Source organism: Trachurus trachurus (assembly GCF_905171665.1).
Source record: "Trachurus trachurus genome assembly, chromosome: 19".
Lineage (NCBI taxonomy): Eukaryota > Metazoa > Chordata > Actinopteri > Carangiformes > Carangidae > Trachurus > Trachurus trachurus.
This window is the reverse complement of record NC_139913.1, coordinates 23979115-24005392: the sequence shown is the minus strand read 5'-3', so window position 1 is coordinate 24005392 and position 26278 is coordinate 23979115. Positions and strand designations below refer to the sequence as shown.

At 40.4% G+C, this 26278-nt stretch overlaps 1 protein-coding gene across 1 annotated transcript in view; it reads right to left on the bottom strand.

Moving 5' to 3' along the window:
• Positions 1-26278, bottom strand: part of LOC311002292 (protocadherin-15-like) — a gene marked incomplete at both ends in the record, with an annotated part of 162954 nt that overhangs the window by 27629 nt on the left and 109047 nt on the right. Inside the window, 8 exons of the mRNA XM_083993613.1 lie at positions 1106-1216; positions 4186-4404; positions 4840-5016; positions 7129-7217; positions 7611-7841; positions 11289-11416; positions 16746-16886; positions 17441-17550. Of these exons, the coding sequence (XP_083849739.1) occupies positions 1106-1216; positions 4186-4404; positions 4840-5016; positions 7129-7217; positions 7611-7841; positions 11289-11416; positions 16746-16886; positions 17441-17550 (1206 nt within the window). The remainder of the gene's footprint in view (positions 1-1105; positions 1217-4185; positions 4405-4839; positions 5017-7128; positions 7218-7610; positions 7842-11288; positions 11417-16745; positions 16887-17440; positions 17551-26278) is intronic.

Below are 26278 nucleotides of genomic sequence, written 5' to 3'. Positions count from 1 at the left end.
CAGGTCAAGTGTGATAAATCAACAGGAACGAAGCACTGAGTAAATAAGTCTTATCATTTATCTGTCTGACATGAAATTGGCTCAAGACTTTGACCAGTTAGTTTAATTGCAAATCTATGTTGGCAAAGCCTTTAAATATGGTTGTTGAACAAGTCTGTCGATGACGCGTGTGTGTTGATCAGTGACCCAGAGAACACCAGCGCTCCACTCCCCCTCATTAACGTTGTTTTGTTTACCCACTAGCCGCACACACTCTCACATCTAATTAAATCAATTGCGACCACGATGCAGTTAAAGGGACTGAAAGACTCATTGTTTTTTGATTGGTCTGCGTTTATTTATGACCGCAATTTTTGCACTGCTGCATTCTACTTTCTGCAACAGTGTGGGGATCATTTCATCTGTTCAGAGGGGTTTTAATAGAAGCTATATGGAGTTTATGGATGTGTTTAGCGGGTGTGGGCGGGGCTCTTTATGACAGTTTCCCTGATGTGTGCATTATTTCCCCCTCTTTTTATTTCTATGTGTGATATGGATTTATGCTGTTATTTTCCATTTCCTGATTGCCTTTGGGTTGGATTAATGCTTGTGTTTTGTGATGTATTGATTTTGTCAGAATTTTTACTGTTTAGTTTTGGATTTGCACAAATCTTCTGAACTGCATTTTCAAAGTGTGTGGCATGAGACAGCACCGTTGTAATCCCTTTGGTCCCATCATAAGGAGTGGGATTTGCTTATATCCAACTATTTACCTTGATAGGCATCTACATATTAGAGTAAAATGTATTCAAATATTCATATTTCTATCCTTGCATTCTCATTTGTAATGCATGAAAGTAATAAATTGGGGAATATATGGGATTCATGTTTGACCTCAGCTTTGTGAAAAATAGCTTTGGTCTCTAGAGACTCAAGGATGCAGGTACATTTGCATTTTCCATAGCATAACTTAAAATATGAGGAGGTGTAATGTTGTGCGACTGACTGCGTGTAACCTACTAGAGCATGTAAAGACACACTTCCACAGCCTGGAGTTTAACAACCAGTGAGCTAATGCCTCTGTTTTGGCACATTAGTGTAAAAGGCACTTTCACACTTTACTTACATGGCGTTGTCACCCAGCTCTTCATACAGGTTGTTGGCAGTGCCTCCTCCAGGTTTGCCTTTTGGCAGGGCCATCTGGATGCGGGCTGTTTTGGCACACTCTGCCTGGCGTCTGGACACAGCACAGAGGAGAGAGACACAGTTAAATACCTCAGGCTTAAGTCAAACCTTGACCTCACAGAGTAGTCAAACTATCGTTATGAGGACGAGAAGACTTTTTTTTTTCTATTTTCTCTTTCAGATTTCAAATCAATCACTCGGTACATCTATCACAACCTGACACCCTCTGTAAGTCCTCTTTTATTAATGCATGTAATCTATCTTATCTCATATTCACATTGTACAGTTCTTTACATATTTTGCTAGATCAGTAGTAGCCATGTTCTTTTGTACAGATATTCATAACAACCAGCAGATGAATAACTGAAGCTGTGTTTGTTGCCAATAAATACCTGTTTGTAAACAACACTAACTTGTAAAACTTAGACTTAGTCAGCAAGTTTATCCTGAAAATATAGAACTTCATCAATATTAAATCAATACTTTTTTAAACAAACCAAAAGCAAGGACAAAATACTAAAGCCAAATGCATTTCTGTTATTGGAGTAAAATTATGGAATAGCCTTGACAATGAATTAAAATCATGCACAACTATTACCCAATTTAAAAGGATGTTTAAAATCAATGTATTGAATAAATATTTAACACTAGGATAAAGTAAGAAAATTATTATTACTAAATGGTGGTTCTGTTTGTTTCGTTTTGATACTATTCACTTTACTAACTCTACTCTTCAAGTGTGATTTTCCTACAAATTTTGTTTTGTTTTGTTATTGTAATTTTTCTTCCTGTAAACAGGGTAGGCATTAATAAGCTGCTTCTGCCTTCACCCTTTCGCCCATATTGATCATGAAAATTTGACTTGTTTGTGTATGTTTATGTTTTGTGGAATGGACGAATAAATCAATCAATCAATTATTATGTAACAACAAATGTTGAACAGTGACCACTGTGGTCCACATTGTATTTCCCTCCATATAAAAACACACACACACACACACACACACACACACACACACACACACACACACACACACACACACACACACACACACACACACACACACACACACACACACACACACACACACATAAATGCACTGGTTGTGGGTATTTAATAATTCCATGTTCTTCAGGATTCATTGATTCATTGATTGATCTCTGTCCTTTCTGATCTCATCCACTTAAATGTACAATGGAAACCAACTGATGAATCACAGTGAAAGGTGTTTAAGACATCCATGATATTATTACAGCGTGGGAATATGAAAGTGGTACTCACTCTTTGAATCTGGTGGTAGGCAATCGATGCAGCAGATGAGAGACACAGAAAGATTAGTGATTATTTGAACCATAAATCACAGCATACTTCTTGTTAGCCAAGTTCACTTATTGCAAATTATAAGCAAAGTCAAGACAATTGGTCTTCATTATAGTCATTTAACGACACTGACTAGTAATTATTATGCTGATGATTTCTACACTGTTTTTCCCCTCAAATCTCCTCTCCTCCCCTCAGCGTGTCATTTGTCTCTCTTTCTCAGCAGGCTGAGGAGCTTTCTCCAAAACGCACTGATCCAGTATAAATGTGTGCACATGCTGGTTTATGTGTGTTTGGGAGATGGATGAAATTAATAGCCTTTCACAGAGGTTAGCTAAACAAACTATTAGGATTGGCACTGTGGGACAGGCTGCCATGCTGAATCATCTCAGGAAGTGACTGGCCCAGGTGATAAAATGATAAATGGTACTGAAGGACGTCCTGTGGGAAGAGACTGTCAGCCCTGTCAATTTGTCCCACTGTCGGCTTTCTCTTCTTCTGGCTGCTATCTTTGTTGTAATTCCCATTTGAAGAGAAATGCTGATTCTTTAACCCAGCATGTTTTGAAGATCTAAACTCAAACATTAAAATTCAGTAGCACCAACTTGATATTGAAGTATAATGATTTCAACTTCAAGCACATTTACATCAGCGACTAAGCTCCGCAACCTGCAAATCACACCGAATTACATTACAATGAACATTATCGGCTTCAAAACATAAGATCTATTGCTGCAGGAGATTTAATAGGTGGCTGCAATAATCCACCTCACTGGGCGCAGGAGAGAAGTAAAAATTGAGAAGCTGCTGTGCATTGATGAGCTGCTGAGATTTGTTAAGGACTGACACATTTGTCAAACTCTTAAAACCTCCATCTACAACCCCAATTGTTTCTAGTGAGCATGTCAAAGTATACGATTATTTGGTTCTACTTTTTAAACATTATTTACCGACTGGACATTGTTGGTTTTAAAATGATATCCAAAAAGGGGTAAATACTGCATTTGTTGGGCACTATTTTCAGCTGGGAATAAATACACATTCAATGCACTAAGGAGTACTGATTAAAAAAACCAAACAGCAGTTCCCATGTTCATCAAATGAGAAAACCATGGTACTCTGGTAGGTTTTGTCTACACTGCTAGTAGGTTTAGTTCAAACAACAGTACAGAATATACACAGGTAAGGTTCATCACCTTATTCTCATCTCTGATTTAAAGGGATAGTTCACCCAAAATTCAAATTTCACTCATAATCTACTTACCCTCATGTAAACTAAGAGCTGTGAGAATCCAGAGAGTCCTCTGTGCCTTCTCTGAGTTACGGGGGGGGTCCGTGCAGCAGTATTTGTCCATACAATGGTTGTCAATGGATACCAACTTTCTTCATCCAAAAAGACACACCAAAAAACATCCAAATACCTCCATACTGCTCGTCTGTAATGTCCCTCTTGTATTGAAGCCCCGACATGAGAAATTGTTCTGAAAAAAATTAAATAAGTCTTGTTTGTAGCGGAAGCTCCCAGTGTCTCAGTTCACTGCTCTTCCTGTGTCAGTGCAAATCCGGCGGAACAATTTCTCATGTCGGGGCTTCAATACAAGAGGGAGTAGATAATGAGTGATATTTGAATTTTGGGTGAACTATCCCTTTAAGTTCAACTCTTAAACATTAAAACGATGCTACACATGATTCCCACTTACTGTCTGTAGGTGATAATCACGATGAGTATGGCAGGGACACAACAGATGATGATAATAACTGCCAGAGCCAACAGCGCCCCCTCTGTGTAGCCGACAGTCTGCGCTGCTTTCTTCACGCTGGTCACCACTTCAGGGGTCCGGATCTCCAGTATCCGTCCGCCGGGAGGGAGGAAAGGTTGGAACTCTTTGTTGATGTCCAGGAGTTTACCGTCAAGAAACCTTGGGATGGGAAACACAGAGATGTAGTTGAGACGGTACGGCACGGTGGCGGTGAAGGCCAGATCCTTTCTTCAAGCCATATCAGATAGTGTGTTGTTCTCACACTGAGAACACACAAACAAATGCCCACTCATTTATTTGTGTTTCCACACTCTTTACTCTTGAGTGACTCAGTCAAAATGAGGCCTGATAAATCTTAGTAAGAACTTTTCTTCTTGTAAGGATAAGCTGCCAGAGAGAACAAGACTGACTTCAACATAATACCTTGAAAAATTGATTGAATGGCGGCCCTCCAAAGAATTAATTGAAGGCAATTAATTTAGGCAATTAATTAATGGTGATGTAAGTTAAGGTAGGAGCTGTCTTGTTTTATGATCAAAGGCTTTTGGAGTGATGCCATTTTACTTTTCATGGATTTGTTGGCAAAGTACTCACTTGTAGAGCTCCTGTCTAGAAACAGCTCTATTTGTCAAAGGGTCGATAGCATAAATCATAAGGTCCGACTTGGTGTAGTCCTCCTGCTCCATCCCATCACCATGGCGATGGGGCCCGATGGTTTCCACGACAACCTTTGCTCCTGGAATCTGATCTTGGACGTAGCGCTCCAAAATGCTGAGGATGAAAAATAATAGATTTTGATTGACAGGATCGCACATAGGCCGTTGTGTTATATGCACACGTTCACAGAAATACACCTAAAGCATGTACTTAGACAAAGACTTCAGACTCTAGTCACACAGACACATTTTTTTCCCGGCCTGTCAGCTTGGCACACTCGTGCTGTGCAATATTGATTTCTGTCCCCCAAGAAACACCTGCTCACAGCGGGTCCCACTGGGTGAGTGTGTATGTTTGTGTGTGTGTGTGTATGAGAGAGAGAGTGAGGAAGTGAAGCACAGAGAACAGACAGACAGTAAGTGCTTTAAAACATCATTATCATGTTATACTCTATGTGTGAGGCAAAAGAAAAACAGCAGCCTGACTGAGCTCTTGTACAGTGTGTTTGTGTGTGGCTGGAGAAGAGCCCGCTGGTGTGTGTGCATCACAACAATACCATATCATGTAATGAATAATGCATTTTGTGTTTAATATTTTACATCTTCTGTGCCTTAGACTGTAAAGGGAGAAAACTTCAGTCAGTCTCATCAGAACAAGTTTATCCCACAATGAAGCTGCTGCACTGTTGTATGGATGAGATTATTATTTCAGGGCTTGAGCCACAATTGTTTTGAGCACAACAATCCATATCTTGCATAGTGTATGCTGCCTTCAAGACAGAAGATGAGGAGAGAGTGATTGAAGCCATTTCAAAAATCACCATTAGCCTAATAACATTCCTGGGGAAATATGTTGTCATACTCATAGAGGTAACCTTTAAAGGTATAATATGTAGGAATTGCCCCCATCTAGCGGTGCGGTTGCATATCTGAACGTATTCTTGATGTTGCATTCAGGTGAAATGGGGCAGATGTCAGACAGACAACAGACGCTGCATGTAACAGGATAAACAAGTGGTCCACCAGCACGAGGCAAAACAATACAGGCCTGACAACATGTTGTCATGGTGATGTGGTATTGTTTTACCGTCTTTCTCTGGTGGAGTAAAATGACATCCGGTTGGTTTGCCGACGGCCGTCTGCCTGACTGCACCTGAATGCAACACCAGTGCCTCCGTCCTTCCTCACACTACACAGTGGTGACAGTTTTAACAGGCCGAGCCCACAGCTCCGCTGAGTTTCTATGGTTACCTACGGTCACGCTGCCACTCAACATAAAAAATGGCGATGCAACATGGCCGCCTCGGTTCGGTGCGTCGCCCACTTATGTATTTGTAACGACTTGTAATAACTCATTCTAAGGTACCAGAAAGCTTTCATTTGTATGTGGGTGTGATTTGACTTCAGTGAAATACGTACTGTAGGCTATTTATGAAAGCAATATTTGATTTTTGCTAATAAAAAGTCAAATAAGTTACACACTGGGGCTTTAAATTTCAATGCAGCTTAAGAGGAAACATTATAATATAGTTAAATGTTTAATGAACTACATCCATATCCACGGTTTGGTTCTTGGTCCCCAACAGGGCCATTGTCTGCCCTGTAACTGTGGTGGTCTGATTGCCTGTCCTTGTTACAGTCCCAGTGTGAGTTCTAGTTCAACACAACACTTGAAACATTACTTTTACTGGGACACTTCATTATGATAAAAGTACTATTTGTACTGTTTGTGCTCTTTATCGAGTCTTGTTGATTTCCCCATGGTGGCAATTACAGCTCCTCTTCTTCCTATGGAGACATACCATGGCTAAATCAATATGGAGGACCAGTCTTTACTTTACAGCTGTATAAAAATGAAAAAGTGACATCAAATCACAGTTAGAACTTAATTTCAATATTGTATACCTTTGTATATGTTTTATGTATTTCAAACATACTGTATATTGCTCCACTCTTCTAAGACTTTCTATAAGTGAAGCAGTGAGTGGGAAGCTGTTTGAAAACAAAATCTTATGATAAATATTTTATAAGCTGAGGGTCGCTGGTTGACAAGGTGTTAATCAACAGTTTTCTGCAATGTTGATGTGTATTGAACTTAAGTTGCATGTAGTTTATATAAACAGCATCAGTTTATTTCTTAAAAATACATTTAATTCTCATCAGTTAGGCTGTAGACAATATATATAAGAAAGAAAACGATATAAAACAAATAGTACAAGCACCTTACCTGAGCAGCTTGTCTTTGTTTTTCTCCACATAAGTTGGAGGAACATTTGACACCACCACCTGCATGTCCAGCTGGTTTACCACCGACACCTACACAACAACAAAATAAGTGCAAATAAATCTCATTTCAATTAACGGAATCACAAAACAACATGCTCATCTGTGAATTACTTGACTAAACTTTATCAGCTAGTACCTAAACCACTGGAAGAAAAAAATTAAATCAGAAAATAACTGACATTCTCAGTCTGACCACGACTCAAGCTGTTGCCAATTTAAATTTGTTTTCACAGTCACATATTTATCTACTTCAAGGACAATCTGGGTGCAACAATAAATCCCACTGCAATGAAGTCAAGTCATTTTGACTTCATTTGTTTTAAGGAAAATGTGTTATATGAGATCCAATAAACCACTTTTTAAGATTATTATAAACTTCTAGAAATTGCCAAAAAATATATATATATGTGTATATGTACACACCACTATCTCTGCCTTGCTGCTGTGTCCTTGACCGTAGTTGTCCGTAGCAACCACCTCAAACTTAAAATACGACCTCCTCATGTTCCGGTACATGATCGCTGTCTTCACTACGCCGCTGTACGGCTCAATGACAAATCCATTCTTGCTGTCTTTTGTGTCTCTCCCAGCCTGAGGAGGAATGATGAGCCGGTAGATCATTGAGCTGTAGTTCCCAGTGTCTCGATCCAGCGCCTGGCAAAACAAGAGAATCATCTTTGTTGCATCATCATCATTATCATCATACTCACACTCATAATCATTATTATCATGAAATGTCATTGTCATGCGCACACACACTGTGATCAAGTCACTGTTGTTATTATCACAATGAACAATTCTGTGATTTGTGATGATGATAGTGTATGATAGTAACCCCTTCACTTCCTGATCAACATCATAATTAACCAGCTGAGGATGTTTGAGCAGCTCGATCGATACATAGAGAAGTGCCATGTATTGATTGTTGTTATTCCTACGCACTAAAAGCCACATCCTTTTGTTTACTTTATTGTATTTTTTGGTTTTGTTTTGTTTTGTGCTTGCAGGCACCGCTGCTCTGAGACATTCATGTTTAGATGGTTTGATGTAGTTCTCTGAATAAGCAGTAGGGGGTAAAGTGGTGCTTTGAGCTATGTGAAGGACTATTCTGTCATTCTGGCTAAATACCAAGTCTCTCCCACATTCACACAATACATGCAAACCTCACATTCACATCCAGACCCACAGCCAGACAGACATTGATTTATTACTGGGTCTTTACAAGAGGGGCTGGGAGCACAGACTACAGATTCAGCTCTGAGACACCCACCACATCATAATGGTAACACTATGATAGGAAGAAACAGAAAATGTATTTTTCATGTGGTAAGGGAATAAGGAGACAAAGGCGAGGAAGGGAAGAAGCAATGAAGGAAATAAGGAGTCATATATAGAAAGATAAGGGAATACGAGGATGGCTGGTTGAACAGGTATAAGCAGATCCATTTCTTTTGTTCATACTTGCAGAGGTCCATAGCACAGTTAGGATACGTTCTCTCAGCAATAAATCAATATCTACAGTAATATCAACCACCTGTTTAAACTTCAACAGAACAGGTGTGGAGTACAGACCGGAATATATAATACTTAGTTACACCGAGGGTATAACTGCTCAAAATCCGAGTGGATGTAAATTGTGAGCAGGTTTCGGTGTGCTCACAGTGAAAAGGTGTCAAGTTTAGGTATATCTCAATAAGTCAGTATGGAACCACAAAAACCCTTGATCTCTGAGTTGAGTTAGGAGGGGTAAAAAAACACCTGGATGGTGTTGAAATAAGACAAGAATGAGCAATTGGGAAAATATTTGGTTATCTGAAAGTTTTGCGATTACTGCATAACTACAGTAACATTGGCATTGTTAAAGCAGCAGTTTACTTGAGAGTCTTGAGTCATCATTGTGTTTGCAGTACATCATGTCCTCTGAGCTGCACTACTGCTTCAAGAGAGACTGGACGATATGGTGACTTGGTACTAGAAAATGATGACAGATGCAAAAAAAAGAAGGGTGGAGGCAGCTCTTAGCAAAAAAATGAATAAAGTTGGTGGCTGAACTCACAATGTTTTCCTTGGGACTGGTACATTCATGCTAAATCTGATGAAAATAGCTCTTTGCAGCACTCAAACTGTTCTATTGTCCTGCCACTTTTTTCAACAATCCTCTTCATTATATGTTCAATATTTTCCACTTTCCATTAGGCTAAGCATTTTTGACAGATGGAAAAATATGGAAGACAAAAATAAAAGCAGCCCCTCTGAAACCTCTGCACCTGAGCTGCATTCAAATGCATTTTTAAGGGTGACTGAATCACTTTGGTGAAACAAAGTCATGTTCAACAGCACTCTGTGAAAATAATGTAGCCATAGCTTTAATATCACTGAAACCTCTGCGGGGTTCAAAAGCAGAGACTGAACAAAAGGCAAAAAAAAAAAAAGATCAAACTTGTGCTGCAATGCAAAGACAGTGATAACCAATCCAAACCAGCACACATTCCAGATGGATTATTGGCAGCCATAACTGATGCCATGATGAATAAAATGGCTGTTGCTTTGATAACTTTGTGATTGATGCACAAAGCTTTCTAATGCTGTCGGATGTTGTTTCATTTGATAAATCATCAAGCTCATGAGTGTATAATTTAAACTTGACTTCCTCGATGTACATCATCTTTTCACCAGTACTGTTCCAACAACACACCCACACCAACGCAGCCCTTTGAATTTTTTTCATGCAGGGCTATTTTTGGTCTGAACTGCCACCAAAAGGAAGCCTGGAAGATTGGAATTAGTAATTAAATTGGGGATGGAAAAGCTGAAGACACATCTGCTCTGCATTTGTATTGGCTGTGGTGGGAAAAATGAAAGAAATATAACAAATTGTGACAGAAATGAAACTACAAAAACGAAAAAATCTTTGTAGTCAACAAGGATGTTCGCTGATGTGAGAGTCATCTGTAGCTGAACACTGAATATCTGTGTTATGGTGTCCTCTGAGGGACAAATTGAGGGACCAAGAACTCCAGATACACTATGAAGACAGCAGCCCAGCGTGAAGGAATTCACATAGCTGAGAAAATATAGCTCAGTACATCCACACAATACACACACACACACACACACACAGCAGATGTGATGGAATTAGTTTTACTTGAGTGAAACCACTGAGATTGAAAGTGCACATTTCTCAAACTTTCTCTCCATCTTTTGTCTCACTCACTCTTTGGTCTGGATGGTAGCGAGCATGCGGCCAGCATCCCTGTCTGTCCTTCCAGTCACTCCCTGCCATTCCCTCTATTCATCCCCCCATGAATCATGCATGTCTCCCCTGCCTTCTTCTGTCCAGTCAGTTTGTCTCCCAGCAGGATGCCACTTATCTTTATCCAACCATCAATCCTCCCTCTTCGATGCAAGCTCCATATCTATTGGCTCTCCCTGTGATCATTGAGCCTACTAGCAGGCTATTAGTTCTTGGTGTCAGTCTGTTTAAGTATTTAAAGAGGTCAAATGACTGTAGACTGTAAACCACCTTTACACATGAACACACAATCCATATGAAAAGAACAGCCTCAGGTACTTGCAGCAGTGGAATAATAATTGCAGACTGCAGAAAACCACATTTTCTCTACTTGAGAAAATGTGATTTTATGACTCTTTGTTGCATTCTCAACATTCCTGTCACTCTTACTGTGTACGACCTAATGAAGCAGGAATACAGGGTACTTAAAAACTGTGATAAAATATTAAACTGCGTGCTTTTTTCTGCCCAAGACCCTGCCCCAGTCTCCTGTGGCATCCAGGCTCATTAAAACCTATTGCTACTTCTCAGATAGGGGTGGAAAGAGAAACTCTGCGTGACCCATTTTAGGCCCTGGAAGGCATTTTAATAATACGAGTCACTGAAGTTGTTTACAGTGATATGGAATTCTTCACAAAATAAGAGATGTATCAATTAACGGAGACGCTGACGAGGGAATTATAATAATAGTTTGTCTGTTTAACATCCATGTACTGTGAACACCTTCGAATGAGCTGAGCTGAATTCTGCTGGACCTCATCTTCTTTGACACTGGATGGTTTGTGTGTATTTGTGTGTCTGTGTTGTACCTGTACTTGCAACACCGAGGTGAAGGTTTTGGCATCTTCAGCAACGCCTCCGAGGTAAAGAGGTCTGGTGAAAACTGGTGGGTGGTCATTCTCATCCTGGATGTCAATCACCACCTTGGCTGTGTTAGCTAGGACGAACACATGAGAGAAAGGAAAGATAAATATCCAGGACAGAATCCACTATAAGATTGTACATAGATACTATTTTACACCACTGAAACTGTTTGAAATTGGATTAACTCAGGACAGTAAATGCTAGAAATGTCATAAGGAGTTGGGGACATTCCTTCATGCTATATGGGACTGTCCTATGGTACTGCCCTTCTGGAAGGTGGTGCTGAAAAACCTTGAAGGATGGTTTAAACAACCTTTACCAGAATCCCCACAATTATGCCTGTTAATGGATAAGGCTCTAATGCCACCAGGCCTTACCAAAGCAGAGGTCCGGGTGACAGTAACTGGTCTTATTGTTGCGGCTCGGCTCATACTACGCAAGTGGAAGAGCCCACATAAACCAGAGCTTGTGGAGTGGTTAAAACTCATGACAGAGACTGCTGCCTTTGAAAAGATGGTTGCTAGGGTTAATAATGTTCCAAGTACAATTAGTCAGATATGGGAAGTCTTTGTGAACTACATAAGGGGTGTGCCATAGAAGGGTGGAAGACATGGGTGGAAGGATAGTTACATTGCATGTAATTGTATGAGGGGTGCCAGGGGTGGGGGCTGCCTTTAAGTTGTAAGATGAGTATTTTATTTTTATCAATGTTATATTTTATTTTTTTATTTTTTCAGATATTTTTTATTTTTTTTTGTCTGTTTTTCTCCTCGTCCTATCTATCTGTTTCTCCTTTTTTACTTTCTTAAACAGACTATTAATTTGTGCCATATCTGTAACACTTGAAATGTCTGTAAAGTTATGTTAAAACAAATAAAAATTTGAATGACAAAAAAAAAAAATATCCAGGACACACCTGTGTGATGATCTGCTAAAGGATTTATGTTGAACTTGTTAAAAGAGTTTGTTGAAATGCAAGAATAAACAAGGATAAGCAGTAGTACAGCCACAGCTGGTTTTGGCCGGGTCAGTTCAGAACCTGCAGAAGCCCCATTTAGATGTGCAGGTGTAGACACTACACACTTGTCACAAGTATTACATGTTGTTTACTACTGACAAGACAATAAAACAGGTACAAAGCCCATTAGGAACAATGGGGAAAAACCATTAGAACTGCTGTTGCTTTCCTTTTCTGTGGACTGGATGGATAGCAGGTGTAAAAGTGTCGGACAATGATTGAACAACTTCTGCTAGTGAACAATCTGCAGCCTGATGAGGCGACCTGCAGCACTGTGAAGAAACGGTAATGAGCAGGCCTGAAAACATGGTTTCTTTCCAAACCGTAGTCAACTGACTTTTTCTACATATTATTGATTTTAGTTTAATACTGAAAACCTTCTAATCTTATCTGCTTTATCTGGACTGTGTGGGTGTGGATTGATCAGATATGCTCTGTAACACACGCAAACAGCCCCACAGCTGTCATGATACGTTAATTCAAACTTGGCAGAAAAATATTGAGTTCGTGATTCCAAAGTGAGGAGCTGAAAAACAAAACTGTGACGTTTACGTAATGATGAAAAGGTGGGGTGGCACAGCGAGTAATGACTGAACTTGTTAGATTCAGAGATGTTTGCAACTCTGCAAACCAGCTGAGAGGAAACATTAGAAGCTGGTGAACGTTAAAGGAAGGGCATCAGAGGTGACCCTGATCTCAGCCATCTGATCACACTTTTGAGATACATGCATCATGAAACCCCTCTGGTCATGAATATTGACAAAATTGCTGTCAACACTGTGGCCTTTCCAAGTTCTGTTTTCCAAATTAATATAAACTATGCCAAGTTTCCAAAGTTTTGCATCAGTAATAGCATAAGACCCATTCTGGATTGCACACACAAACTGTATGGGGGAAAAATGAATCTATTTAAAATATATCAGCCCCCTACTGTAATTAAACCACACTGTTTATTCAGCGCAAGACCAATTCCAATGAGCCTCTGACATTCATATGCAATGATTGCAACTTGGAATGACTTGCATTCAGTCTTTATCTCACCATTAACAGAATTCTTAATCACACCCTCATAAAACTGTAACATAGTACAGCTACCAATCTCTGTAAAAGAACCAGATGTCTGAAAGGAAGAACAAATCCCGTCATTGTCAGCTGTTTGAGTTTTACTGCAAGAAAAACAAATGGAGGAAAAAAAAAATCACCCCAAAACTTTGGCACATTGAAGAAAAACAAAAACAAACAAGCAGCTGCAAATGTTAATCTTCTTATCTAGCATAGCCATCCTACACACACCGTACCAAAATGTGTGTTTACAATTCCAACCTTCACTTGAGTTAGGAAACTGGATTAACACATTATTAGAATCCTATTGATTTTCTGCCTGATTAAAATGCGTACCGAAAAGAATTGAAGGGGATTTGCTAATGACAACAATGATTTGCAGTTTTAATCCCTGCAGAATGCTTAAATTCAAATGGTTGGATGAAATGAGAACAGCATGTGGTAAAACACTATAATTAAAGAAGAAAGAATAAACCCTGGGAGCTGAGCATCAATTAAGAGGAATGCAGATATGTTGTGAAAGGAAGAAAGAAACAGGAGAGAAAGACCGGCAGAGATAGACATTTAGAGAACAGGCAGAAGAAAAGAAAAAAGAGGAGGAGGAAAAAGAGTTAGAGACTAATTAGAGTCATTCTCACTTCAGATGTAATTTCAATTAAAACCGTGACAACTTGTTTTGGTTGGTTCTCCCACGTGCAGCTGAGGGGAATTCATTTTGGATGGATGGAAATGATGATATAAAAGAAAGAAAATGAAGGCTGATTTTGATGAAGAACAACTCATCTAACTAGAATTACAGCCTCATGGTTTTATGCCTCTGCCAACCTGTCAAGTGGCAGGAAATATGGTCACAAGTTTAATAATGACTAGAGGTGCTTTTTACTGAACATTATGACATCACTGTGAAGTTGACCTATGACCATCTGGATATAAACACCATCACTTCATTGTTTTATCCCTGCTAAGAAAGGCCATGGTGTTGTGAAGTCACCATGACCTTGACCTCTGACCACAGAAATCAGTTCATCATCAAGTCCCAGTGAATGATGGAGCCAGGTTGGAGGAAATTCCCTCAAGGCCTCGCTGAGATATCGAGTTCACGGGAATGAGACACATGGAGAATCTGAAAACATGATGCCTGCAGCCCAGACCGGCGCTGCTGCACAGACACAAAATTAAATGAAAGATGGTGCTTAAATTAAAGTCGATTCAGTTCAAGGTAACACTTAATGCTCTGATCACTGAAAAGCATCAGGGGTGGAAGGTGATGGAGTTCATTTATTCCAACAGTGTAAATACAACTCTGTGATACTTAACTTCATCATTTCCCTTCTATTCTGCTTAATACTTTACTTCACAAACTTTTAGTGGGATATATTTACATCAAAATCTTAGAGCATTACACAGAAACAAATGAGTAAATAAGTAAATAAGCAAAAAGAACAAAAAAACAACAACAACAACATCCTTAAAGACTAAATCAGTGGCTACAGTCGTTTTTGGCTCGTGGCCAGTTGCAAAAGACGGTGTCTTCTGGGTCTACTAGTTAGAGCTAGTTCCACCACAGAGACATTGCACATTGATGCAGATTTATTATTATTTTAGTAAAAAAAAATCTTGATTGGAGACTAATGAATTAAACTGCCAAACTGGAGAGTTCAAACTTGGCCTATCTCAGCCAGCTACAACAATAAATTGCAGCCAACACATTTGTGCATGAGCATGTTACATCTAATAATACATCAGTCACATATGCAAGCTTATATAACACTTTCTATTTGCCTATATAGTATTTGCCAGTTAAACTTTGGACAGTTACATAATTGCACATAGATGAGACATGTGATATTCCAGTGAGGCACTGTGCATATCTACCAAGACAAGCAAGCATTTGAAAGCATCAGTGGTGAAGGAAAAAACCTGTTGTAGTCTCTAAGGTTAATAGACAGCTGAAGAGCAGTTTGAAAGGTAACAGCAACAGCCAAGGTCTAATACAATCCATCCTCTAATGCTGAAGGCAGCCTGTTATTACCAGAGAATTTCTAATATTGAGACTGGCTCTGTATATTACGATGACTTTATTAAGTTTTAATATTTTTTCATGCGAGAAAGTAACTGTTTAGATCCCCATGTGCGGTTAGTTTATCCAAACGACGGCTGTTTAGAAGTTTGCCCCGATGTTTTTCGAGTGTGAAGCTCCAGGTCGAGCAGCGACCGCGACATCACAGAGGCAGCAGCCCGGCTCCTGACGTGCTCCGCCGGCCAGCCTACCACCGTCACCCCGAGGAGAACAGACCGCTAATTAACTACCCCGATGCTTTTGAGGTTTACCACCGGCTGGTTAAACTCTTAAATGTTGGTCTCATTGATGAAATCTAACAATTGTGGCTGTAGCAGCAGTTTTGTTTGTGGTTAGAAAGAAGAGCAGCACTGCCTTGGGGTCTGTACGCACAGAAAACACCACATTTACATCAATAAATAAATGTTTTACAATGAACCAGGCCGATCTCAGAGCTGGCAAGACTCTCCGGTAAGGCATATTGAACGGTTAAATGCCGTTAACGGAACGAGAGCACTCAGAGCAGTCAAAACGGCGGTTTAAAGCTAGCTACAGCGAGGGTAGGTTCACTTCCTGTTTACAAAGTAAAAGCACAAATTCTATCGTAATGGCTTTCTTATGATAAAAGGCAACGGGTATTTTATTTTGTGAAAATAACCGGAAGTGCGTTGCTCACTACGGCTAGCTTTAGTAACGCCGACTTCGTTGAAACAAAATTGTAAACAGCTGGTATTTTGTCAGATTTTCAACACGTTGGGGATCTAAACGACTACTTTCTCGCCTGAAAATGTTTCAATGTTGCTAAGTTATATATTTACAGAGTTTAGAGCGTTGCTCGGCGACGTGTAAATGACGTCACGGCGGTACTAGTGGAACTCAGTTGTAATGGAAACACAACCAAACCGAGCCGAGCCGTGCCGTGCCGAGCCGTACCGAGCCGAGCCGTGCAGTCGATGACATATAACTGTCTGCAGGGGAAAGGTTAGCCAGAAGTGGTGCCTGGTAAAAACACATCGAGTGTGCAAGGGAAAGTTAAAGCCTGAGGCAACATTATCTTATCTAATATCATGTAGCAGGCAATGCACTGTTGTTTTATTAATCCTCAAGAGCATGTGTGTGTGTGTGTGTGTGTGTGTGTGTGTGTGTGTGTGTGTGTGTGTGTGTGTGTGTGTGTGTGTGTGTGTGTGTGTGTGTGTGTGTGTGTAATTAGAGAGAGGAAAAACCGGTGATATGTGGTGATGCAATCCTGAGTTCATAACTTACTCTTTGAAGGAGCTCGGAGGTTTGAGGACACCACTCTCATGGAGTCGGCCTCTACCTTCAGAGTGTAGCTGGAGTTGGCCTCAAAGTCCAGAGGCCTGGCGGTGGAAATCATCCCCGTTGTTTCGTTTAATGCGAACACCCCTGGAGAGAGCGAGAGACCGAGAGATAAAGAAAGACATCAGGAGCCAGGAAGTGAAGATGAAAAGAAACACGGAGCAAAAGATGAGAGAGTAAGGTCAAAGAGGGATTCAAAGGGATGGGGGACTTTTTTCATTTACCTTCTCGCATTTGGCAGGTGGATAAGTGTTTAATAACTCAGAGGGAGAAGTAGGAAATGTGCTTAGACCTGACAGACGGAGTTTGTGGTATTGCAAACATTATTATTTCATAAAAAAAAGGCAAATGACAAAGGAAACAATCAGAACCTAACCTGGAACCCATTACTGCTATTGAAACACTTTCTGCATGCTGCTTTCATCAGAAAGTTAAGACATGGTGAATTTCAGTGTATTGCAGTTGCCGCTTTCAAGGAGTACAGCCTCTGCTGGTGGCCATAACTAACAGGATTCATAACTTAATCATCCAAAGTCAGCAGCTACATCCTCAGCAGCCCCCACCCCAACAGGAAAACGAGCCAAGTCCAAGTGAAATCCACGACAGTGCAGCTCTGCATAAACAGCTCTGTGTGTACTCACCTCCCTGGTTGCCTTCCACGATGGAGTACACGATAGTTTGATTGACAGCAGCAGCCATGATGACTCCCACCGGGGTCCCAACGGCAGCTTCCTCGCTCAATGGTGGAAACCTGGGAATGGATCAGTCAATCAATATCAACTGATAAGAAAAATTAAATATGTATATGTAGGCTGTGGGCCCATCCTCTCTGGAGGCTTGACTGCAATTTGGCAAGTTAAATGCAACTGCGAGTTAAATCTGTCAAGCATGTCCAATTTTCTTTTTCACTTTTTCTTGCCGAGAGCTTTTTCTACCTCGACTTTACCCCAAATGATAAAATAGATGTACACAGTCTTTGCACTTTCAGAACTACTTAGAGGTTATTGCACTTGCAGATGGGAACATGACAAGTTGGCAGGTGAACAACAACCTCTTTAGTGCCAGTGAGGAACAAATTCACTTTATCTTTGGCACACACAACATTTGTTTGTTTTCTTTCACGTTTCAATTTCTCACAACATACGGTGGATAATCAATATACAGCCCATCTCCATGCTGAATGTAAGTACCATATCAAAACTGTTAAAGCGATCAAAGCAGTTCATAGCAGTCGGCTCACAGCTACCACATGCTGATAGGTGGACAGAAGACAGCGGGTAGTTCACTCAGGTTTCTGCCAGTTGATTCTTAAAACATGCTGCAATGAGCCGAGTCCAGCTGCTGGCTGAAAGTTACAGAATAATTTCATCAATATTGGGTATGCTCAGGAAAAGTGCTGGTAATAGGTAAAGCTCAAGTGTAAAAGAGGCTGTTTGTTTTCTCTGCGGCAGAACATGGTATCTTGCCAGGAGTGGGTGTTTGTGATTGACAAGATGTTTCTCTCACAGAGCAGCGCTACATCTTCAAGGTAAACTGGAGGCAACACTGAGCTGCCAATGGAGTGACGGCCGAGGCTAACTGGTAACCATGTTAGCTTTAGTGAAAAGTTTTTTTAAACAACTTAAAGCAGAAGTAAGTGATCCGGTGGTTTTGGCTAACTTCCTGTCAGCAGATGGAGTTAGCAGTCCCCGCCCTCGTCCCTACGTCACCACATTCACGCGCATCCCTTGGCTGCACACACAGAGAGGACCGCCCCTTTATGCCGTTCTCTCTCCTCATTGGATAAAGGTTGTAGGATACAAGGAAAGTTTTCTCCTCGGCTTACAGCAGAGCAGAGTGACTGACAGACCCGTGTTTCAGACCAAACACTTTATGTAAGTGATTGCTGTCGTGGGTCCATGCCTATGTTCCCACAGCCTTATGTTCCCACAGTTCTAAGATTTTTCTCAAAATTAGGCCCTATGTTCCCACTGGGCTCTCTCTACCTATCTGGACTCTATCTATCTGGCCTGTCTAGCCTCTACTGGGTCTTTTTACTAAACTTAACCAACTATTTTCTTCATTGCCTAAACCCAACCAATGGTGGGACCAAAGGGCTGTGGGAACATAGGGCCTAACTGTCTAACAAAAGTTAGAAATGTGGGAACATAAGGCTGTGGGAACATAAGAATGACCCCGCTGTGGGAAGATATCACTATTTAAGACTTATATTAACACAAACATTCCATTTACTTCTGCTTTAATGAGTAAAATTGGTTGATTTAACTAAATTCCCATCTAAGAATTTAGTGTGCAACTTCATTTTGTTTAATTCATTACTCATTGAATACAAGAAAATAATAAAAAAAATCCTGTCACAAATTCCCACAGCTTTGAGACTGATGTCTTAACATTTGAAGAAAGATATTCATTTTTCTATGGCTTCGAAAAATGCAGGAAATCTGTGCATTTGAGATGCTGGGAGCATAGAATATCTCCCTCTATCTGTAACTCACAGAAAATGTCAAAGATTGATTGATTATAAAAACAGTCTTGTGATTAAATTTGTGTTGACTGATTGCTGGAATGTTTCACCCCTTGCAGTAATACACTACTACGATGGTGCATAATGTGTTTGGTCTGACAGACATTACATTTATATACAACTAACTTGCAACAGAAAATTTGTTTTGTAGAAAATGTAATTGTGACAACATATTGGTTGTCCTGTGACTGTCAAAATATCCAGTCTTACACTGCAGCTACAGCATTAGTGGATTTATATATATATATTTGTTTTTGTTGAGAGAGAAATGCTGCGACTGGGTTTAACTCAGCAAACATTTCCAAAGGCACAAAGTAATTTTGCACATTTGACCACATCCATGATCTTTTCCTAATCTTATCTTAAGTGCTTTTATTATCGGATTCTAACCACACACAGGACTCTACTGGTCTCTGGTGACACTTTTACAGTCATCCAATGTTGTGCTGTAAATGCTGTGCTTCATCCATTAAACAGGTTGAACTGATAATCTATAGGAGGCTGGGCTGCTGACACGACCTAATAGTGGCCTGAACTGAGCAGTGAAACCAAACCATCAATATCTTTCAAAGAAAACCCGTCTTGGTCTTGTTTTTGTCCACCTGCACCTCGTTGCATGTGGTGGGCAGTTTTCTCCGCCACTTGCTTACAACCCTGACAGACTTTCTTGAAAATCTGGCAACACTTGAATTTCCAACAGCTTTCGCTCCATTAAATAAACCCAGTGCTGTCATTAGGCCAACAGTCACAGCTGGCTAAACAATATAACATGGGCTACCGACTGGCTAAGCTATCAAGTAATCACAAGGTGATAAATGGGAGTGTTAGGGAGCGGTAGGGGGTGGGAGTGTGTTGGTAGAGATGTTAACTTCCAGCCCAGTCAATTGCTTTTCTAACCACCTGCTCAGCCCCAAGACTCCTCCAAGAAAATATGTAATAAAGCTGGAGTTTGTAGAATCATTTAAGATTTAATTGAAAAAATAATATGTTGGGTGATGACTTTAAGCTGAAGTAAATCCTCTTCATTTATATATTTAATATATATCCAAAAATATGATCCTCTTTTACAGCAGACAGAGTAGCACAGCACAGGTAATAATATGAAGAATGGCTCTGCTGTCTAGTGACACTGAGCCAGCAGCAAAATACAGCTACAAATACACACTACACGCCCATCATTCATTGTTTTATTCACACATGAGCTTCTCATGTTGTGACAACCCACAACAAGGCATTTCTGTCTACTGTTCTGCTCCATCCTGTCCAAACTCATGATCATTTTTTGTATAAATAAAATGTGAAGTGTAGAGTTAAGAGTTGTTGAGAAATGAGGGAGGGGAGAAGAAGGATAAGAGCAGCAGTCCTTGGCTGGATCCAAACATGGAGCTTTGTGTTTGTGTGGTTAGTGTCTTAAAGCCCAAGGCCTCCAGCTAGCTCATGAAATTTTAGTGTATTCCTTTGTAATGAGTAGAGAGCCAAACTGTGGGTTAGGATCAAGGGAAGAAGCTTCATGAACTCACCCGACATATCAACATTTCTTCAGGAGTTCACTGTCTAAATGCCTGCGCACAAAGAGAAATGAAAAGTGGGCTGATACACTGTGTGAGCACGGTCAATCAACGCACGACAACTTGGAAACACAAGATTGTTTCATTTCTCCTCTCTCCTCTTTTAGTATTTTGCTCTTCCTCCCGCCCCTTCATTCCTTTTCCCCCTACTTCTCTCTCTTTGAATTTCCTACTTGTTCCACACAAGAATCTCAATTTTCCACTTAACGCCATCGCCTACTCTATTCATGTCCATCTACGTTCATCCTCCTGCCTCTCCTCTCCCACCCATCTCTCCCTCCTCTCCCTCCATCTCTCCCTCCTCTCCCTCCCTCCCCCAGGCTACTGCTTCCAGGCAACATCCCAGCAGACCTCAGCTACAGTTGTCGTCCATTCCTCCATCCCTCTCTCCTTCACAATGGCTATACTTGACAGAGGTAAAGTAGCACAATGGAGAGGATGCCGGTGCCCACACACACAAACGCTCGCACGCGAATGCATCACCATCTCCCCACCTCCCACCCCTTACACTCTCTCTAGTTGCTGTCCTAACTACAGCAAGCTGGCCTGATACTGATAACAACACAAGCACATACACAAACACACACATTTGTCTCTGCTCTACATTGCATTGACTTTTGCCTCCAGATGCTTAGTCGACACAAGTTTAACCCTAAAGATGAACCCTGTGGCCATCGAATGTTTGAAACGATGCAAACAGACTTTTGTGCACACAAAGTGATGGATGGCACACACACACACACACACACACACACACACACACACACACACACACACACACCCACACACACACACACACACACACACACACACACACACACACACACACACACACACACACACACACACACACACACACACACACACACACAAGCTCATATTCAGACTGGATGTAGACTAAAGGACGTAAACATTAGACAGAGTCTCGGCAGCATGAAGGGAGAGACAGAGTAATGAGGGTAATGATAGATGTTGGCCAATGACAGCCTCCACTCTGTGGGTCTCTCTCTTATAGCCACTGTCATTCATTTGTCTCACTCATTATGTTTTTCCCCCTTTTTAGCCTGTTTAGTTCAGCTCCAGCGTTTTCATCATATATCATCTTCCCCATGTGTCATTATTTTCGCTGTCCCTCCTCATGCTGCTCTGTTTTCATTTCTCTCTTTCTCTACTGCTTTTAATCTCCTCCTTTCTCTGCGTCTCTTCATCTGCACCAAACTACACTATCCTTCCTCTGTGCCAAGCAGTGATTTTTGCTTTGGTTTCATTGGGCTCTGCAATGCCTCATGAAGGTTTTTTTTCTCTCTGCACGACAGCCATGTTTGATCTACGATATGTGGTCGGTGTGGGAGGCCAGAGGCCGTGCCCTGAAGACAGCGCAGCCAGCTCAAGATAAGTCAAATATTATTAGTCAAGATTATCGGCCTCTCTTTTTTATTATCACTTAAGCTCGGCATGATCTGTGCAAGTTTATTGACCTTGTATGTTGCACCGACTCACACAATAGTATGGTGGAACAACCAACAACAGAACTATCTTTCTCAGTCAAACCTAGAGGTAAACTGAAATTATGAGCACAGTCTACAATAGGTACAGAAATCTGGTTTATTAGCATCACAACACTGCCCCGAGAGTCTGGAAACTATTGAGCCAGGCAAAAAAAATGGTTATATTAACATTAAAACACACTAAACAGCTGCTATGAGGGAAATTGGACTGTGGAACTGAAGAGAAAGAAACTATTGTGATTGTTGTTCATTACAAAATGTTCTGAAACTAAAATAAAGTAAAAACAAAAATTGATCTGGCAGAAATTAAGTTAGTTGAAAGCGATTCATTCAGGGTTGAATGGATGCTTTATCTGTCCAGTGTCTTCCCAGTGTTATGGAGACATATGCTCAGAAAGGAACCTACTTCATATGATGTGCCATCCATTCAAGGCTGTTCCAAATCGCCACAGCGAGGGAAAGCTATAATGCAATCATCTGCAATAACCATTGAAAGAATGGGATATTGATGCATATTTCCATGCAGTTCATCCTGGAATGAATCCACAGTGAAACAGCTGCGTAAAGAATGACAAAATAAAAACAATTTAGATTCAGTCTTTGAATTAATCATCTAAATACTCCTCTGTTTCCAGCTGCTTTGAAGCCATCTAGGTTGAAGCTTTCATGTGCTGTTTAAACAAACAACAACAACAAATCAGATATTCAATATCGCTACCAAACTCTTGTAGCCAAAGTTAGACTCTTTTTAACAACTGCTGGTCACCGCTAGTCTGCATGAAGACAGACTGAAGATAACAACACTCCAGTCGCTGTCCAGAGGGTTGCTAATTGACTGAAGGATTTTCATTAGAAGGCTGTTGAGCGAGGGGTGTAAACCGCCTAGAGAAATATCCTTTACAGGCTGGAGTTCTCTAAGTTACTTCTTGTCCTGCTGTGGCCAGAGCTGGAAGGCTTTCATTTTCAGTTCACATGTCTTCACAATTTCAAGAGCTTGTAGAGGCATGCTGGTTGAAATCCAAGAGCTTTTTCACATAAGGCAGGTACTGGCATTTTACAGCAGCAACCTGGATAAATGAAGTTTTTCAAACAGTCGTTGAGGATTTAACATTAGATCAGTTGGCTTTAGTTAAAACGTTGCAATATTGAGCCAATATTGCTGATTTTATTACAGTTTCCAGGGCATATAAGTAATTATTTTTTTTCTGTTTCTTATTTCTGCTCAGCTCTGTCTGAATAATCAAAATTCATTTTCTGTACCCGCTGGCACTCTCCCCTCGCTCTCTAATCCCACATCTCTCTCTCCTACCTCTCTCCATTCTGCCATATTGGTTCACACACAACCCCTCCACTTTTGTCATTCCGTCTTTCTGTCAATCACTCTCTCTGGTCTTTGCAGCTCGCTCTGAAACTCTCAAGCCGATTCTCTTTTTCTATGTTCTGTCAGCAAGTGTCACAGCATTTTTCCCCCCTCTCCCTTTTCATTGCCCTCTTCTCACCTACTGCTTCACAAGATTGTTGTAATTGTCAGCCGACAGTCAAACGGTCTGGTATCTTTCAAACGGTCTCAACTTGAATGAACAACGTTCAAGCGTTAATACATAAAACATATGTGGGACAGAGCAGGGAGAGATTTTTAGTCAAATTTATCGTGTTGGATGAAATAATGGACTCCAGGTATTGCAGGTGAACCCTTTATCCAACTGAATATAAATGAGTAGGCCGATTACTTGAACTGTGAGTGTGTATGCAATTGTGTGTGTAAGGGCACATGAGGCTGGTGTCTCTGTGGAGCTTTTGTTTTAGCTTTTAAAAAAAAATATTTTTCAATTCACCTTTTTTTCTGCTCACTTACACTGCTACAAGCAGCAGCAATGACTTTGGATAGAATCCAACAGTTTCCCATGATGCTGTGCACCAAGCAATGCTGATATATCACAGACAACATAAAATATGTGGTAAAGGGGTTTAACATTTTAAATATGGAAGTTCCAAAAAATAAAGTCTGATAATATTGTTATAAATTATGAGTTAATGTTTATTTGATCTGCTATTTGTTACGTTTTAGGATTGTTAACTTTAGGTGACAAACACTCTTAGTAGATAGTAGAAAAAGAGTCAAACAACAAAGTCACACTTGTTTGGTTGCTTATTGCAAATCCTCAAACTTGTCTTTGTTGGTACTGTGAATGTAGAATACACAAGGGAAGTTGTTTTATATTGTAAATATCATGGAATAGAGTTCTTTCATCTGCACTTCTGAAGCCTGTGATAGCTTAAATAGAAATTATACATATAAACACACACACACAAAAAACAACAAAAGACTGCAGTGAATCCCATATTTCATCTTTATCTACTTTGTGTGGCATTTTGCATTCAGAGTAGATCTAATTAGATATTTGTATAGTTTGTTCTTTGAATGTTTGTGTGAGGGAGCGAGAGAGCATGAGCGATTGAGGTGACATCAGGAGATAGCAATGATTTTGCTTGTAATTATCATATATCAAAACCAGTTCTATTGTGATTACCTTGTCTCTGTCTCATGAAACTGCTCCATCAATCTCCCTCCCTCTCTCTCTCTATTCATTCCCCTTTGTCCCCGTTGCTTCCTAGACATTTGACAGTAACAGACCTCTGCTAATGATGTGAAAACATCCATTTAAAAATGACAAAGTAAGACTTGAAATATGTAACCACTCTATTTTAACAAAAAGAAAACAGACAAAAAAAAGTCGAACAGAAATGAGCGCAAAGGAAAATTTGCTCTCATCATTAATGTCAGTGTTTATTCTGCAGCCTGAGAAGTACCAGCCGTTTTCCTGAACAAACACTTGACATGGTAGTTTCTACCCGACGCTGTATGTTCGCTTTCATGTAACAACAACTCCAAAAAAAGCCAAGCAGGCAGACGAAATGACTAATTCAAAAGCTGCAAGTGTTTTTTTTGTTTTTTTCACAAGCTGTCTGCTCTAATCTTTTGGCCATCCTGACTGTGGTGTTATGTAATCAATTCCTGAATGTACTTTAACTCCCAACACTTACACAAGAGAAGAGTCACACAGAATTCCTTGTGTGAAAAAGTGTCAACACATGTTAACTAGCTCATACATTATTCATCCACACAGGGGGTGGAGACCAATATTAAAGTACTTTATTTGTAATGGTCACTTATAAAAAAAAAAGTATAGAAGTCTTTGCAGGCACTAAGGAAATGAACAACAGTAGTAAAATACCCAGTGTGCACTCACATGGGATAGAGCAACACATCTTATGGATGGATCTGGGAAATAATAGCTATACTTAGGCTCTGCTCAGTGTGGCCTTAAAAATAATGATTTTCCTTCCTGTGTTCATGTTCACGCTGCACTGCTGCTATATTTCAGTAACAAGACATCAAGGTAATTTCAGGCTCCAGCACAGGACCTGACAGTATAGCTGACCTTTCAGAGTAACACAGATACACTGTGTAACACTGTCAGCCATGGATTTTTTTCAGTTTAAAGAAGCTGTCTGAATTTGCGGCTTTACAGTGAGTCCACTTTAACTTTTTCTCTTTGATCTGTTGGGCCTGGGCGAGCTGGGTGTCAAAGCCACGAGAACTGTCTCTGCTGCTGTTAAAGAGAGCAGCAGATAAGCAGCATCCAGCAGAACAGAATCAACCTGTTCAAAGAGGAGGGAGGTGATGGCTGAATGAATTTGGCTCATTCCTTTTCAGCACCTTCTTGCATCAGGCTGGCCAATACAGAAATGTAATATATTACATACTCTACAAGTCCCTACACAGAGAATAAGGCTGCCACCTATGTCACATAGAAAGGATTATATTTATATCACAAAAATACATTCTCTGGATATGTGAAGGGTTAGGTTTATGAA